The 18,068-nt window shown below is 47.5% G+C and overlaps 1 protein-coding gene across 1 annotated transcript in view; it reads right to left on the bottom strand.

Moving 5' to 3' along the window:
- Positions 1 to 1,282: 1,282 nt before the first annotated feature.
- LOC117878389 (sideroflexin-5) overlaps positions 1,283 to 18,068 on the bottom strand; it is a gene marked incomplete in the record, with an annotated part of 121,459 nt that continues 104,673 nt past the window's right edge. The window contains 1 exon segment of the mRNA XM_034772553.1: positions 1,283 to 3,289. Within this exon segment, the coding sequence (XP_034628444.1) occupies positions 3,212 to 3,289 (78 nt within the window).

The following is an 18,068-nucleotide window of genomic DNA, read 5'->3' as shown; positions in this document are numbered from 1 at the left end:
CCCCTCCCCCACCCAGGAATTTTTGTTAAAAAAAAGGGCGGGAGAAAAACCTTTTAATTTTTTTTTTTTTTTTTTTTTTTTACCAGCCATTGTAATTAGCTCTGCATGTTGAAAATTACTCACTCCATCTGTAGCCCCGGCAGGTAGCTAGAGTTCACAGCTAGTGGAATCTTTGATCAGTAATTATGATGTAAAACCAAATCATCCCCCCTCCCCAGCAGTGACATCGCTACTCACTTCTACCTCCTCCACACCCTCAAATGACTCAGTCAACCCCTCCCTTAAGAGTTTGGCAGGATTTCAACAGAGTGCTTCGAAGGGTGACAAAACACCATGACATGGAAAATGGAGCGATGCTGATAGAAAACAGAGCCAGGACATTGCTCATTGTTAATACGAGCAGTTGATTTTGTTCACCACTTGGATTTCAGTTCCGAACAATACAGCACACAGGTTGTGCTGTACACAAGGAGATCCAATTGGTTTCTGCATCCATTAGGAACATGAGATTATTCGCCTTCACTTTAAACCCAGTTTAGCTGTTACACATTTGGCATATTTTTAATACTAGTTTTTCTCCACCACATGTATACGTGTATGTGTGTCTCCATCAGTTGTGGGGTTCAGGTTTATTTTAATTTGGCTTTTATCTTTCACCCAACCAGCGCAGCAATGAAAAGTCCTGGTTTTCTTTTGCTAATTCTGTGATCTGTGTTTTTGTCCAAAGTGGTGTGCGTTTCTCAGTGGCATTTTTATGCTTCACCTCTTTGTGTGCTCCATTTCTTACCTAGCTGCAGTGGTAGGCCTGGCTTTTTGGTTTCATTGCTGGTGTCAGCCACATAACCTACCTACACACTGCTTGGAATCAATGGGCCTGATTCTGTGCTGGATTGCCCCTTGTGTCATTTTAGATACCGGTGCAAAGGGGATGTACAATGTTACCGCACTAAAAAGGTAGGGCTCTGGCACTCGCTTTGGGCCTGGTCCAAAGCCTGCTGGAGCCAGTGAAAAGTATGGCATTGACCTGAATGGGCTCTGGCTCAGACCCCCAGTGCAAGTGCAGGTGTGACCGACACAAGGCACAAGACAGTGAAGGATCAGTTCTTCTGGTCCTCATATGGTATAAATCAAGATAATGCCACTGATCTCAATTTACACCGGCTGAGGATCTGGCCCTGTGCGTCCCTGCAGCATGTGACTGGCAGAACGGGACTTTGCAGGCCTGACTCCCTCGCACCCAGGATACACCATTCTAATGCCCCTGGGCTCGAATCTCCTCCCATGTAGGTGAGCATGGAGTCGCTTTGGGGTAAAACAATTGTGTAAGAGGCGCACCAGCCCAATATTTCCACGTTCCATCTGTGCATTGGTGGAACGTGCTTCAGAATATACACTTCCCCCATCGTTTCCTGCACCCGTCAGAGTCCATTCTTGCTATTTCTTGTACTTCTGTGCCTCGGTACAGCACATTTATTCCCGTCTGTCTCCTTCTAAACTCCTTCTGCTTGGCTAGTGCTCAGCAGACACTGGCTGCCTCACTCACGTACAGTCATGTGATCTAGTGCATTACAAGAACTATATTGGGTTAAATTCTGCTGTCTGTTACACCTGGGGTAAATCCAGAATAGGGCCGTAGACTTAAGTGAAAATACGCCGGATTTACACCAGCGTAACTGAGAACATGATTTGGCCCACTAAGCTAAGTATGGCTACAATGCGTTGAGACGGATTCTCCTCTCACTTAGGCTGGTTTTAGACACTGGTGTAACCCCACTGACTTCCGCGCAGTTACTCCTGATTTATACCAGCATGGGAGCAGAATCAGCCCCCTTTGGTTTGATCCACCACTGTGTAACTCCAGCGAGGAGTCAGACGAGCATAAAACTGGAGTAACACATTGGTGACATCAGCCTGCTACCCATGAACCATTGCAAGAACCCATTTGTATACATTCTACAGCAGAGGCAGTTTGGTTTCCCATGCACCCCCCAAAAGCCCCAATCCAACCTGGCATTTTAATCATTATGTGTATTTCTATAGTACCCATTACCATCGTACCTGGATAAAGATCCTTTCATTCTCATTGTATTAATTGGTGAAATGCAGCAATGGGACAAATTCTAAGCTCTGTAACCTAAATCTGCAGTAACGCCACTGGCTGCAGCGGAATTACTCTGGTGTGAGCGATTAGAATGTGGTCTATATGACAAGTCAGATTTTCTGATAGTGTCAATCAACAGAGTTCCACTGAAATAGATGGAGTCTGATGGTTTACACCTGCCGAGGATCTGGCCCTTCACCATTAGGCTAATTCTGCTCTCATTTATAGCCGTGTAATTTAACAGAAGCCAGTGAATTTACTCTAGGGGTATGTCAATGTACATGAGAACAGAATTTGGTCCATTATGCAAAGTTAAAGGACAGATCTGTTTATACTAGCAGATCTCTTCCCATTCTGTGCACTGTAACTTGGCAGGTTGACTTTTCGTTAGCTTGCTAGCCTGGGCAAAACCTGCAAATATGCTAGTGCATTAGGCTCCAATCACACAGAATATCTTGTAAGACCAATGAATGCCAGGATACCACCCTGGTTGTTTGTTGGAGAGGGAGGGAGGGAGGGAGGGCACACAGGCTATGACCTTCATTGTGTTATTTGTTTAGAATCAAAGTGTCACAAACCTAACCAAGGAACATTGTTTTTGTGCATGATTACTGGCGCAAGATGGACATTTAATCAATACTGTACACTTATCAAATGCCCTGTCTAGCGCTTCTAACTCATGCACCAATCGATTTCTACAGAATTATTTCTGTGCAGCATCCAAGTGTTGAGATTTCATTCTTATTAAAAAAACAAAATTGTCTTGCGTAGTCTACTTTCACGGAGAGTTAGGCATACCCATGTCAACAGATCATTAAACTCCTTTCCATGCAGAGCTGTTTCTAATTCAGGACATTATATTGTAGCTAGTTCTCTAACGTGCTTGAAAGTCATTTGTTTTTGTTCTTGTTGCTAATTTAAAACTTTTACTAGTAATCTTTTTGACTGATGTGAGGTGTCAGTATTCTGAAAGTGTTAATTCACTCCCAGCTCCTGAGAGTGGTATGTTACTATCTCTGAGTTCTAGCGTTTGTTTTTCCCCCCGAGAAGTAATTGTGAGCGTCCCCTTTTCCTCCCCCAATCTTCTGTGCTCAGAGGATCCACTTCCACTTACAATCCTTTATTGTAGACAACCGCCTTACTGGTAGTGGCCATTGCAATTTCTGGCTCCAGTCGAGATGTCTCAATCTGCCAAATCAAAGAGGAGGTAAGATTAGAATTGGGCTAATATTGTCTGACAGCAACGGGAGCATGATACATCAATAACATAAATAAACAGAAGCAAGACTTTAGCTGACTTTTCTGATTTTACATATGCTGGTGTAAATCAGGGGTAACTCCATTGAAGTCAATGAGCCTGACTCTGGTCTCCTAACTATGCAAATCTGGTGTAACCGCTGCAGGAGTCAGTGGAGAGTTATAGAAGGGCCCAACGGAGTTCCTCTGCTGTGAACTGCAGGAGTGCGGCTGTAGTAACAAGCAGTGATAACAGTGCTTGGCAATTCAGTAATGCCTTTCACCTGTCATCTCAAATTGCTTTCCCATGATTGTGCTCATATCACGCCAGCTTATATTGAATTATGTTATGTGAAATGACTCATATTCCCTCCCTTTCCAACCTTTGAAATTCTATATTAAACAGCCAAACACATTTTTTTAAAAAAAGAAACTCTATTGTCTTATTTTACATACATTTCCCTTTTCCTTGCCTGATGCCACCTCTCTTTCCTTCCTGTCAGATCCAATCTAGTCCCCAATCCTGCAATTGGATCCACATGGATGGATGCTTTGGGTGGGATTCACAAAGGTATAGAGCGGCCTAACACCACCCTTTTGACTGTGCCACGACCCAGTGAAGTCAATGGGGCGCTCCTTGTGGGACCAAGAGTCTGCATGTTCAGATCCAATTCCAGGATCAGGGCCCTAAAGTCTCAGGAGGGGGACTAGCGGTGAAGTTGGCCTTGCTGAAGTTGGTGGCAAAAGTCCAGTTGATTTCAGTAAGACCAGGATTTCACCCCATGTCTTCCTTAGTCCTGCCATGAGTGCAGGGGACTGGACTAGATAACCTCTGGAGGTCTCTTCCAGTCCTACGATTCTATGATTCCTTCTCTCTGTAAAGCACTATGCACACCTATGGCACTAGAAAGACGTGTTAAATAACATAATACACTATATAACAGACGAAATGATACACTATATAAATCTTTGAAAAGTTCATCAGTGGATCTTCTATGCTGTATATTTTAAAGGCAGCATTGTTCCATTCCCCACTGCACTTTTTCTCTATGTGAAATCTCCTTTACTTTTTCCAATCAGACTTACAAAAAAGCTTTTCTGTGATCCAAAAATAGTCGGCACCTCTGTATTTGGAGGACGAGACTGGGGTGGGAGGAATTCTTATTGTCCAATCCAGACCAGGATCCCCCCAGAAACAGGACCCTGCACCTGACAGTATCATATTTTAAAAAATCCTATACATTTAATCAGAGCTGAAGCTGACAATGCTAGGAACCCACGTTAAAATCTAAATGCTTTTGAAAATGTTTAACCTAGTTAGACAAATTAGCAAAAATTTGTGCAAAACAATTTAGGTATTTAAAATATTCAATGTTTTTAAAAACTGGAAAAACTGTTCTTAGCTTTCAGCTGCAAAAACCCAACAAAATATAACATCAAAGCAATCTTAACATGAGGTGCAACATAACCCTTCAGCAAAGCTGTTAAACAGCTACTGAGGCATCATGGGAAATAGCACTTCATTTATTCAAATGCACATATGTCAGGTTTTTGCACCATATGTCATTCCAAGCTATTTACAGTAATAATTAAATCTTAATCAACGTTTAACCTCTGTAAAATGTTTGAAGGGATCTAATCACCCTTCAGACTGCACTAATGAAGGAGAAATATATAAACATAAAAAGAAAATGATGCATAGATAGCACACCAGAAAGAACAGTAATTGCAAAATTGTATTTCTTTTAAATATAATCAGCAAATTATGTAAAGTAAGCCAGCGAGTATTTTAAGTGAAGACATCTTGGGTGTCAGAGGTGTGATCAGCTAAGTTTGTACTGCTATCCATAACAGATGTAGCATATTTTCTTTTAGTGCCATTATTAGCAACTTCACCATTTCTTCTTTCACTGAAACACAAAGTAGAGCATTATAACAGGGGGAAGCTACTCCACAAGGATAGAATAGCCTTTCCTCTCGTTGTACAGGAGAAGTGACAGCCGCCATTTTGATACCAGGATTAACTCTGATCTGGCTGGTTCGGCTAGAGCTTTTCTTTCTATTTTTCCCCCTCTGATACGGAAAGAAAAGTTTTCTACACATCCATGTAGTGCAGTTTCACAGATCAGTATTAAATATCACAGCCAGAAGGGCCTGAGAATTACCTCGCTAAAAGACATAGGTAAGGGAGGTATATACCTAGAGATTGTCATAGACTCACCCACATGACCTAATTCTCTGCTCTGTTAACACCCCCCCCCCAGTTAGGTCAGGGTGGCACAGGAAGGGAAATTCACCTTGTGTAAAGCTAAATGCACCATTTCAACCCCAGGGTGAGGATGCAGAGCTGGGTGAATCAGTGGAACAGGCATGGCAGGGAGAGTGCTGCAGCCGATTCAGACCAGTGCAGAGGCAGTTGCTGAAGACGGCGCAACCGCAGGATCCTGGCCTACCCGGGTCAAATGGCTCTGCCCGCAGGAGATGCACAAAGTGGCAGCAGCTGCTAGCCGAACCTGGTGGATGGAACAGTGAGTCGGGAGGAGCTGTGGTTTCCGCTTACGTGGGCTTGGGGTGTGAATTCATAGCGCCATTTAGCTCTCTGCACAATGCCCCAGACAATGGGCTTTATGCGGGAAGGATGAATTTCACCCTCTACACAGAGGGGGATTTCTAGGGACAGCAATTTATGGGTTAGATCAGTGGCTGTCAACCTTTCCAGACGACTGTACCCCCTTTCAGGAGTCTGATCTGTCTTGCGTACCCCAGGTTTCACCTCACTTAAAAACGACTTGCTTACAAAATCAGACATAACAATACAAAAAGTGTCCCAGCCGCACTCGTACTGAACAATTGCTGACTTTCTCATTTTTACCATCTAGTTATCAAATAAATCAATTGGAATGTAAATATTGTACTTGCATTTCAGTGTATCGTATATGGAGCAGTATAAACAAGTCATTGTCTGTATGAAATTGTAGTTTGTACTGACTTTGCTAGTGCTTTTTCTGTAGCCTGTTGTAAAACTAGGCAAATCTCTAGATGAGTTGATGTGCCCCCTGGAAGACCTCTGCCTACCCCAGGGATATGCATACCCCTGGTTGAGAACCACTGGGCTAAATTGTGCATTGCACGCACAGCCCTGCAGTAAGTGTGGACCTGCATTGCCCCAGGGGACCTCCAGGGGGCACTCTGGTCTCCTGGGGCTCCCTGCCACCACTGAGGAAGAACAGTTTGACACCCCTGTAAGGGCTACAGCATACTCCCCCCTACACAGCCGACCAGTCCCACCTGCGAGGCGAGACAGGCAGGCACTGGGGTGGGAGAGGGAAGGCAGTAGGAGTGGATTAAGGATGGCAAAGAGGTGGCTAGTATTGCTGGTGTGGGAGCCGAGGAGCCAGTGGAGAAGTGATGCTGTTTGACCAGGAAGAAGGCAAAGCTGACGGAGGAAAGAATGAATTCATAGCACCGGAAGTCCCATGCAGAGACAGGTCTCTTTCCAGAGGCCGTTAGTAGATGATAGGGGTAAAACTGCTGTGTAAAGGATCATGGGTGCCCTGGGTACATTTTATTGCCATGTACTGTTGGGCCTACTCTTCCCTGGTTAGACCTGGGAGACTGGAAATAACTGACTGGGGATCTCTGGCACTGGGGGATGGGGAGCCCTGAGGCCAGCGCAGCCCTGCATGACTCCAATAAAGGCAACAGTGGAGATGCTATAAGCACTGGCCCGGAACTTCAGTTCCGTGTGCACTCCCAGAAGTGCGGATGTGTTGCCAACGCAGATAAAGGAACAAAGTACTTTGCCGAGGCACCAGCAATGCATCGATGAGAAACGCACCCAGGGGGCTATTCCCTTCGTTTGGAAATCAAATGGAAAAAAATAAGGTGATGATACTTTAAGGCAGTAGAGTCACAAGTCAGGGAAGGCAGTAGTTAAAGTCTCGGCGGCAGCATTAGCTTGGCTACGTCCACATACCCATGCGTAGTACTTTCCAGCCCCGTTTTGGTGTTAAAAGTATGTTAAACAGGTATGTTGTTAGGTCAGCTGCCAGTATCCTGGAATCCGCTCGGCCTGGCTTTGGGCCAGGGAATGGTACTGAGACTCTTGGTTCTGACAGATGTCCACCCACTGTCCAGAGAAAAAGGAAGTCCATCCATACTCATCCTGCTGGGCCGCTGTAGCATTTGATACCAATGATCAGCAAATACTTCTGCCTCATCTCCAAGAAGGTCTAGAGTGAATGGAAATGACCTAATCAGGGACTTCCTCCCAGATAACTTGGAGGGCTGCTATGGGCATTGGTGCATGTGCCTCCATACCTCTCACTTGCAGTGCATTACCAGGCTCCAGCCTCTTCCACACACAACTCAACATCTCCATGAAGCTGTTGGAAGTGTTGGTGAGACAACAGGGGCCGGAGTGCCTGTGGCACGGAGATGATACCCAGCTGTGCAGCTACTTCACACCAAACGCAAACGGCACCATCACCCAGCTCCCTCGGTGCCTGGCCAAAGTCAGCTCCCGGAGAAAGAGCGGCCAGCTAAAGCTAAATGACTGTGGTGATGCCGGTGGGAAGAGGGAAATGCTCCAGAGAACCGACTTCCTCTCTTTTAAGGGCATTTGCCCTCATGTTAAGTGAGTCCACAGTCCGGGGTCCTTCTGGACCCCTAAGTGCTACGAGGTGCCAAAACAGTCCTGGAGGGAGAAAAGCTCCAACTTCCCTCTTTGACTGGCCAGAAGACCGCAGCCCACCCCTATCACACACTAGCCTGGCCACCGTGATCTGCATATTCGTGATCTCCAGGTTTGGCTCTTGCAGCTCGTTATAACGAGGAATGAAGCCCCATGCCCTGAAAATGCTTTGGGGTGCAAAGGAAGCATCCCCCTGCTTGGCAACTCAGATGGCCAGGAACACATCTCCCTGGCCCTCCACCCTCTGAACTGGCTCACCCCTGACTGCAGCGTCATGGACTCGATTTGGAGATCAAGGGTCACATCACCCCCCCTCTCCTCACCCACAAGGGGTGGCTCAGGGGGAGGAAGTCCTACAGAGATCTGTTGGCAGGGTATGCCTCCAGGCTTCGGAATAGGATCTAGCACCCAGCCCCAAACTCTGGGGGATCTGCAGAAGGTCACGATAATTGGTGTAGAGGGCCTGTACCTCCCCAGCTGCTCTGGGCCCTGGTGGCCACCCCCCATCTCACTCCCTGGTAGCGCAGTTCCATTGAAGTCCTGCTACCAGGCCCTTCCTTGGTCATGGCCACCTCATGAGTTCCCTTTAAAGAGATAGGTCCACCAGAAAGGGTGCTCCAAGGAACAGGGAGTAAAGCCCCACTTCACTGGGCAAGTGGGGGAGATGTGTGTCTGCTGGGCCCCAAACCCACCCATTTGGGGGGACTAATCTCTGTCCCTCCCCAAGGAGCATCCTTTGTGAGGTGTGGTTAAAATGGTGCCGGTTCTCCTTTCCATGTGGGAGGTCAGCTCTACACAGCGGACTTGGGGGGGGGAAGATGATCCCCCACTAAATCAGGGATAATAGTTGCTGGGAGGCCTGGGAGAAAAGGGACTCGAGTTTTGGCAGTGGGAGAGGATGGGTCAGGAGTGGGAGAACGGCTCAAGAACCCACGGAAGGGAACCGGAGTTTACAATTCCTGTCCCCCAAGAGTGCTGAAAAAGGTCAGGGAGAGAACATGGCAGCCTCAAGAGTGGGAGACCCACTCGGTAATGTGAAATGCCAAACCAAGGGGGAGCAAAGCTACCCTGCGCCTGCCAAAGAAACCTTTACCGTCGACGTCAGCAGGAGCTGGCTCGGTCCTGGGAAATGACCTGGACGCACAGCAAGGCAGAAAAGGTGCTTTTCACAGCAGGGAACAAGCTATGCTATTCCTGTTCTTGTCAAGTCGAGCTGGCCGGTTTGCCTGGGACTAGCCCTAGGACTAAATATTATCCCCCCCACCAGTTACGTTCTGGGATTCGATGCAGTTCTGACAAGCCTGCATCCTCCCTCCAGCAGATTACCAGGTGCATTTAAAACAAATCCACCCTATGTCCCTCCTCAAGCATCTGTTTATGAATGAGCATAACGCAGCATGGCAAAGCCGGCTTTCCAGCCATGCTCTTGACCCAGTGAAATGTATCCCTTGAGGGGAACAAAGGCGCTTTAATGGGAAAGCCTCTTGTCGGTGGCCGCTGTGAGTGAGTTCCATTCCCCCGTCTGTCCCCTGCCGTGGAAGCCTCTCTCCTCTAATCAGTACAGACAAGGCTAATTGGGGTGATAAAGAACTGGCTCCGAGAGCTGGCGTGGGCTGGCAGAACAAATGGTGCGGTGGTCACAGCTGGGACTGTGGAGACAGAGAGAAAGCGTGTGATACAGGCTCCGGGAGCTGAAAGTTTAATCAGCCCATGTTGCGTGCGGGTCTGCGAGGTGGGGGGTTGTGTGTGTTTTGCATTCGCTGCTGACATGGGTGTAACGTACACGCGCGTCCGGTGAAGCAGAAGCAGGCAGAAAGCAGATGCTTTTTGTTGAGGATTGATAATCATTTCTCTCCCGGCTCGGGAAAAGGTGTAGAAAGGAATGTGCTCCTAAGGGTGTAAGGAGGGAGACAGGTCTAGGCTTTCTGCCAGGGATCCTGTAATGATATGGAAGGCAGCTAGGGGAGACAGGACCAGATGGATTTGGCATACAGCTAATCGCGCCGCCAAAAAACACCACCACAAAAAACAGTTTTCTAGAGGGGAGGGTCAACATGTATTGACTGAGGCTCCATCATGAGGAGGTGGGGGACGGGGATCTGGGCTTGGTTCTCTTGTTCTATGGGGCAGGAGTAAAAAGAGAGGTGACGGTGGTAGAGTTCCAACAGAAGCGTTGATGCAGAACTTGCTGGGTGAGGATCCATGGCCAATGTTATGTAGGTCAGACTAATTGATCATAATGGTCCGTTCTGGCCTCATAATCTATGAATCCACCCGGAGTGGGATGGTGGAACCCAGAGCACCTACCAAATGGCATTTTCAAACAAATGGGGCTAAAATCCAGCGTAGCTGTCGCTCACTGATTATTCTGTGTATTACAGCAGCATCTAGAGAGGCCAAAGAGGACCTGGGGTCCCTGGTGCTGTACAATCGAAGAAGTCACAGCCTACCCTGCAGGGGATGGACAAGCAATCGAGTAGGTTTTTATCCTCTTTCGTTCCTGCAGTAAGATCGCCTATGCAGACTGTAACTGGCTTCTACAGCGCTCCCATTTTATTTCAGAATTCCGTTTTTTTTACTGACAGTAAATGAAACCATGTTGTTAATAGGGATAAAATTCAAAAATGGAACCAGAACCCTGCGGTGCCATGTTTATTTTTATAAGGCTGAGGATTGCTCTCCAAAAAAAGAAACAATTGAAAATGCATTTAAAAAGACAGCAAACCCTGCTCTCTTCTCTTCAGATCAAAGAGAACTTCCACAAAGTTCCCCTAGCTCCCAAAAATTGAATCACTCTCTCTCTCTCTTTTTCTCTCTCATTAAAAGGCAGAATCAGGAAGGAAAGTGGGATTTGCTAATGTGAGAGCAGCTTGGAGAGTTCCCCTTCCACAAAACTACTGGGCAGAATTCTCCTTGTGGCATCTGCGCAGCCCCACTGACACCAAGCTGTTGCAGTGAAAGGAAGAGCAAGATCTGGAAATAAATGGTCCAATCTTGCGCTCAAAGCTCTGACTTTGCCTGAATGGAGACGGCAGGGTCCGGGTGCACAAACCTTGCATGCCTTTAATTCCCCCATCGTCTCCATGTGTTTATCATGATTCCATCTGATTAACAGCTTCCTGCCAGTGCTGGATGCAGGGAAGTCAGCCATAACTGCATCCCGTGTTACTTTTCATTAGATTATAAGGCCTGGGGCAGAGACTGATAACATCTACTATGGGGCCAGGGAATATTAGGATAATCTAGTCCGATTTCCTGTAAAGCACAGGCCAAAGAACATTGACCAGTGATTTTTCCATCTGGCCCAACTACTTGTGACTGAATTAGAGCAGATAATTTAGAAAGACATCCAGCCTCAATTTAAAGACTCCCAGTGATCTTACCATACCTGGTCCATGGTTATTTACCGTCGCTGCTAAAAATTTGCATCATATTTCCAGTTTGAATTTTTCTAACTTCAAACTTCCAGTCACCAAATCTTGTTGTGCCTCTACCTGCTAGATTAAAGAGCCCTCTGCTTTCAGAAATCTTCTCCCTCTGTAGGTACTTACCGACTATTATTAAACAGCCTCTTAATCGTCTCTTCGAATAGACCGAGATGCTCAAGGATCTCAACGTATGGCATGTTTACAAGACTTTGAATCATTCTTATAACGCTTTACCGACCCCTTTCCAATTTTTCAGCATCCTTTTAAAAATATGCACTGGTCTCACTACTGTCATATATAGTGGTAATAACACCTCCCTACTTTGACTCAATATCCCCCCGTTTATGGATCCAAGGATTGTGTCGCCCTGGGAGCTCACATTCAGCTCCAGTCCTTTCCAGAGTCACTGCGTTCCAGACTGTAGCCCTGTTTTACAAACAGGGCCTTTGCCTGGTCCCACGATGCATGACCGTGTATTTGGCTGTATAAAAACACATTGTGCTAGCCTGCAATGGGCGTGGGCTGCATCGAAACGCGACACCGTACAAATGGCCCCTTTCGCTAACCAGACCTGATGCCTGGGTGTGTCCAGAGTCAGATCTGCTGGCAGAATAAGGTTTTCCTACATTTTACTACTGCGACCCCTGCAAAGCCTACCCAGGGAACAAGAGCCTGAATCTACTTGGTGTCATGCATCATCAATAGAACTGCTAACTGAATTCCAATGTGCAGTGCCAAATTTTACCCAGGCAATCCTACTGAAGTCAACAGACAGAACGTGGAGACAATGAGATGGCACGGATGTGACAATGTGGCCTGCAGAATCTTTATTGCCCAAGGACCCTTTGGTGTCAACTGACAGATGGCGTGAGGGATGCATAGGGTTTTACAGGGATTCCCTGTATACAAAGGGTGGCAGGTGACGTCTCTGCCGAGAGGCAGTAGCTCACTGCTCACGATAATCATTTCAAAAACGTACAGACGGATAATACTGAAGGAGTTAAGTGTCTCTCCTGGGAATTATGTTCTTAAAGCCTTGAAGTTAAAGGCAGGTCCCGAGGTGGTGACAGGTCTGGGACAGGTTCCCTTCAGGCAAGGGGGTAGCAGACCCTTCTCTCTCTCTCTCTGCTCATGTGTGTACTGTGCGTTGTATGTCCTACCATGGGTGGCTATTTGCATACTGAGCCAGATCCTCAACGAGAGCGTGGAAAATCTATACGAGAGAAAATCTACAGGAAAAAACAAAACCAACAGAGGGGTTTGCTGTTTCTGAGTAAAGACAATGAACTTGAGGGAGTATAACTGGGGGTACAGAGGTACACCCTGGCTTCTTTACCTAGGGGACAAGCTGGCAGCGTTTTTCGTCTCATGAGAAAAGGATCCCAGCCAGGCCTGGATGAAAACTGCTGGAAGGACTTTGGGGTGAACATTGCTCTATAAGACATGGAAGCATTTAGCTAAATAAGTCTAGGCTCTAGAACGCCAGTGATGATTTTATTTTATAGGTAACCCTGTTTTCAATACTTCTACTTGCTATCACTCGAATCTCTATTCTCTGTTAACTAAAGTTTGGCTTGTTTTCACTATAAGCACAGCGACGTTCTGTGTGCTAAGCAGAGCAGTGATCTCAGGTGGGACTGGTAAGCTGAGGTGTACTATTCCTTTGGGAGCAGAGAATCTGGAAATGTCATGAGTGTCCAGTGGAATGGGGCTGGACCCTCCAGGGAGATGCTCGGAGGTGGGGTGAGCCTATCCCTAACCCGCAGAAAGAGAGCAGGTTCCTGAGAGGAGTGCTTGTGTTCCTGGTGGCAAGTGGAGTTGGGAGCAGACCCACAGCAGGCACAAACAAGGCTTCCTGGCACTAAAGGCAGGTGGAAGTGAGGTGCCTCCCAACCCTGGGTAGCCCCAGGAAGTGTTACAGTGACAAGCTGGGAGAGCTAGAAAGTTCCTGGCTTGACTCAGATCCCAGGATGAGTTTGTAGCACTGGCTGGTAGACACAAAGGTATTTTATATGCAGTGGTAAGAAACAACAGACCCAGAACCTCAAGAGGTTATTTTCACAGAGTCACTCTGCAAGATTTGGAAATATCTCTGACTCCAGGCTCCCCAGTATGGGTTTGTTTAACTATTTCAAACCACGTTTACCAGGCAGCTAAGTTTTTTGCTGCTCTGATAGGAGGCAGGCTTTTCACGACTGCTTTCCTCTAAATATCTGGGGCCAAATTCACTCGCAGCAACACCTGCATGAATACAGATGCACATCAGTGTCCCATCCAGGAGTGGGTGCTCAACCCCCACCGAGCCACCTGTGGATGGCACTTATGCCCGGAGAATCCGTAGCCCCAACAGGGGAAGAAGAGCTAAGGGGATGTGCTAAGCTTGCTAACCCTCTCAGCCCCAGGTACCAACTAGAAATATGCTCTCCAAGCCACTTCTGTACCATGGGGTCTCTTCACTTCCCGGATAGACACATTCCCTATCTGAGGTGTTATCTCTCACAACTAAGTCAACTCTCTCTCCCCCGTTACGTGGATCAGCAACTGGGTCGTTCCACAAATCCCCATCAACGATGCCCAGTCTGTAGAATGAAAGAGTGGAAAAGACCCCAACATATTTTCATAGTGAATTTTCTCCATGTAGCTTAGAAAGCTCAGGTGGATTATTCTTTAATGCTCTCACTTACTAGTGTCATAATGAACAGGCTTGTGTGTTCATCAATGCCCTCTGCTGGAAGGAATCAAAACTGCTTGAATGTGTGTCATCGGCCCTATACTGCTCATACCAAACAGAGATTCACCTGTAGTTCAAAGGCTGTTGGAGAAGGAAGATCTGGATTCTATCCCTGCTGTCACCAGGAAGTTCTGAGTGGCTGTGGTGTGCAGCATAGTTAATAACAATGGTGCATGGATTTGGCACGATGTACGTAACCGAACAACAGCATAAACTGTGAGACGTGAGGCTGGATACACGAGAAATGCAGGGATCAAAGATACTTGCACAGCTGCTGGGTGCCAAGCCATTTAGCCAGTGATTACTTGCACTATCGAGGGCTTTAGTAACTCATTTCTTTCCGTCTCTGCTTTGATCATGGCCTTTTGTTTGGCACTTTAAAGTATGGAATTTGAAATGGAGGAATGACATTCCCTAAGAGCTTTCAATACTGTCTGGTGATGAAGGGAAAGTCAAGAATCGCCAAGGAGCTTTTTTTTCTTTTGCATTAGTGGCTAGAAAACAGCCCCCCCAGTTCAAAGTGTTAAAGGAGACAGCTTGAGGGCTGGGGGGTTGGGGGAGAGCACCAGGAATAGGCTGTTACATGTGTGCTTTCATCCTCGTCCGGGAGGGACCTTAATCTGCATCACACACCCATCATGCAACCTGTCTAGCGAGGCTAGAACTGGCAAAGTGCTCCATACGCAGAGATACAGCCTCTGCCCCAGAGAGCTTACAGCCTAAAAGAACGCAAGAAGTCAGGTTGCACCAGAGAGCCAGAGGCGGAAATTGTTTAAAAAACACTCATTTTTCCATTTTGATTTTTTTTTTTTTTTAAATACAAGCTTATTTCTTGTGACCCTCATGGAAGCTTGACGGGTGGGGTCGTGGACCTCTAGGATTGAAAGGATGTCCTGTGCCATGTGGAGAAATGCCCACAAATGGAGGAGAAGGAAAGGGACAGAGAATTGAGAGGGGCCTCACTAGTGGTGTGCAGAGACACAATAGGAGACAAAGTCTGAGCCGTAAGCAGAGCCGAAGCTGTGAAGGTTAAAGGGGGACCCAGTGGGCAGAGTTGGTCACATTCATCATAGGTACAGGGAGGCCCCGGGCCAGAGCAAGTGGGGGCCCCTCCCCACCCCTTTCTGCTCTGCGCCCCCCCCCCCCGGCGCTATGGGGTCAGTTCATGGTGGTTTGCCCCACTCTGCCTGCCTGGCACTCCTGAGGCGCTGAGTCCGGGCATGGAGGCTTGCACCGCCCCTCTGCAGGAGCGCCGGGTGGGCAGAACGAGGCAAGCACCCGTGCCCTGACCTCGCTCGCTGGCAGGAGTGCCGGATGGGTGGAGTGGGTTGAGGCGTGCCCATTTTTCAGGGCCCCCACAATTAGCCAGGGCCCCTGGGCACGGGCCCTGTTGGCCCGGTGACTAATCTGCCACTGCAGGGTTGGGATGGTGGGAAGTGCTCCAGGTGGGGCATGAGCAGCACTGGCAGAGGGATGCGAAGGGACGCTTTCGGCACAACCTTGCCTAGCTCCCACTAGTGCTGTTAGTCCTTCATGAGCACGGGCAGTGAATTCACACGGATGAGATCAGCAGGGAGCAGAGGCGGACTCAACCCTCTGTGGGATACGCCTCCCTCCGGTAGCAGTCACCTGGCTTTCTTTAAATGTTTCGTACCCTTTCATACAATGATTGCATGGTCTTCCCTGAGATTATTTCCAGAGCCCCTCCCTTAAGAGCACGCAGCACTTTGCATATCACACACAAGACAAACCCCACACTCTGGAGTCTACTCAAATGTGACGCGTGGACAAGGGCTCAGGCACAAGAAAGGGTGGAGAGAGCAGAGGTGAGGAGAGCCACAGCAGAGGCTTTGTGGGTTTTGAAGGACCACCAGGTAGGTGCTGGGGCCTTTTGTGTTAGAAGCTGTTGCAAAAGCAGGAGGCAGCCAGTGAGAAGCACCGACAGATTAACCCTTTCTGTTGCCCTGGGCAAAGTGTAATAATGTTGCCCCTTCCTCTCAGTTCACCTATTGGCAAGAAGTGAAAACTTTATGTCCCCTTCCTCTGCACTAAGGAACATAAGAACAGCCACACTGGGTCAGACCAAAGGTCGACCTTGCCCAGTCTCCTGTCTTCCGACAGTGGCCAGTGCCAGGTGCCCCAGAGGGAATGAACAGAACAGGGAATCATCAAGTGATCCATCCCCTGTTGCCCATTCCCAGCTTGTGGCAAACAGAGGCTAGGGACACCATCCCCGTCCATCCTGGCTAATAGCCATGGATGGACCTATCCTCCATGAAAGTGTCTAGTTCCTTTTTGAACCCAGTTATAGTCTTGGCATTCACAACATCCTCTGGCAAAGAGTTCCACAGGTTGACTGTGCGTTGTGTGAATAAATACTTCCTTTTGTTTGTTTTAAACCTGCTGCCTATTAATTTCCTTTGGTGACCCTAGTTCTTGTGTTATGAGAAGGAGTAAATAACACTTCCTTATTTACATTCTTCACACCAGTCATGATTTTAAAGACCTCAATCATATTCCCCCTTAGTCATTTCTTTTCCAGTCCCAGTCTTATTAATCTCTTCACATATGGAAGCAGTTCCCTACCCCTAACCATTTTTGTTGCCCCTTTCTGTACCTTTTTCAATTCCAATATATATTTTTTGAAATGGAGCAACCAGATCTGCACGCAGTATTCAAGGTGTGGGCGTACCATGGATTTATATAGAGACACTCGGATATCGTCTGTCTTATTATCTATCACGTTCCTAATATACCTGTGCCACATGCTGCAAAGAGACCAATGTTTCCAATGCAGACACGATACACTAGGATCTACATGATGAGGGTGCATCCAATGGGTTATAGTGAAATCCACAACTGAGCAATCAAAATGAAATACCTCCAGGCTTGGCCCACCCAGCCCACAGACAAACACACTCGGCGTGCCACGCCTGCTGTGGTTTTCACGTTTTGAAGTAAAACAGAGCCGTGAGCTGGTACAGAGGCATAACTTAAGTCAATATCTAACGACTTATGGATGTGTTTGATTTATACCTCCCCCCCCAAGGCCATTGCGACCTGGGAGCTGATTTCTGTATAATTCATAGAGTGTGTGTCTGTGTTGTGGGGGTTATCAAACGTTCCATCTGGACTGCTAAGGGGTGACCCATTTCACTGCAGATCGGGTTTGCACGATGATAGATGTCTACTTAGAGAATAACATGCTTTAAATCTCACTAGTGTAATTTACCTGCAAATGATATGTGGGGGAGGAGTGGGGGAATTTAGGGCTGCTTCTACCCAATGTCTCTGTTCAGGGATTTACCATGTGGCTGTGGACGCTTACTCTCAGATTGGCATTAAAAAAAAGTCACCCCGGGAAGTGAATTTTATATTCAGTTTTTTCTGCTGAAAAAAAGCAGCAGCAGCAAGATTATTGTGGACATTCAGGCTCTAGTGGTGTGCCCGTGTCAGATGCTCTCTCTGTGCTTGGTATCCATGTTTGATGCACACGCCTTAGGTGGGGGCTTTTGGCTACCAGCACTCATCTCCAGCTGTCTGGAGGATATGATGCTTGCTAACGTGGTGGGTCGGACGGTACAAAGCAGAAGCGCCAGGAGCGGAAGAGTTTTAATGTGGGCAACCTGCATAACGCCGCTGGTGAAATCTGCTTTGTAGAAAACGTCTCCGTGACGACATGAGTGCCACATGCTTATGTATGCTCTCTCACATCTGCTGAGTCTTCTGCGCAGGACCTAGAAAGCGTCACTGCCTGTGACAGAGCACCAGGTGCGAGCTGGAGGCAGCGACACGGGTGATATCAGGTGTGTGTATGACAGCGAGTGGAAATACTCCCCAGATCAACGAGTGTGAGCTCCAGATCAGTGCAGTATGGCT

This window comes from Trachemys scripta, chromosome 5 (assembly GCF_013100865.1).
Source record: "Trachemys scripta elegans isolate TJP31775 chromosome 5, CAS_Tse_1.0, whole genome shotgun sequence".
NCBI lineage: Eukaryota > Metazoa > Chordata > Testudines > Emydidae > Trachemys > Trachemys scripta.
This window is presented reverse-complemented; position numbering and strand designations above follow the sequence as displayed.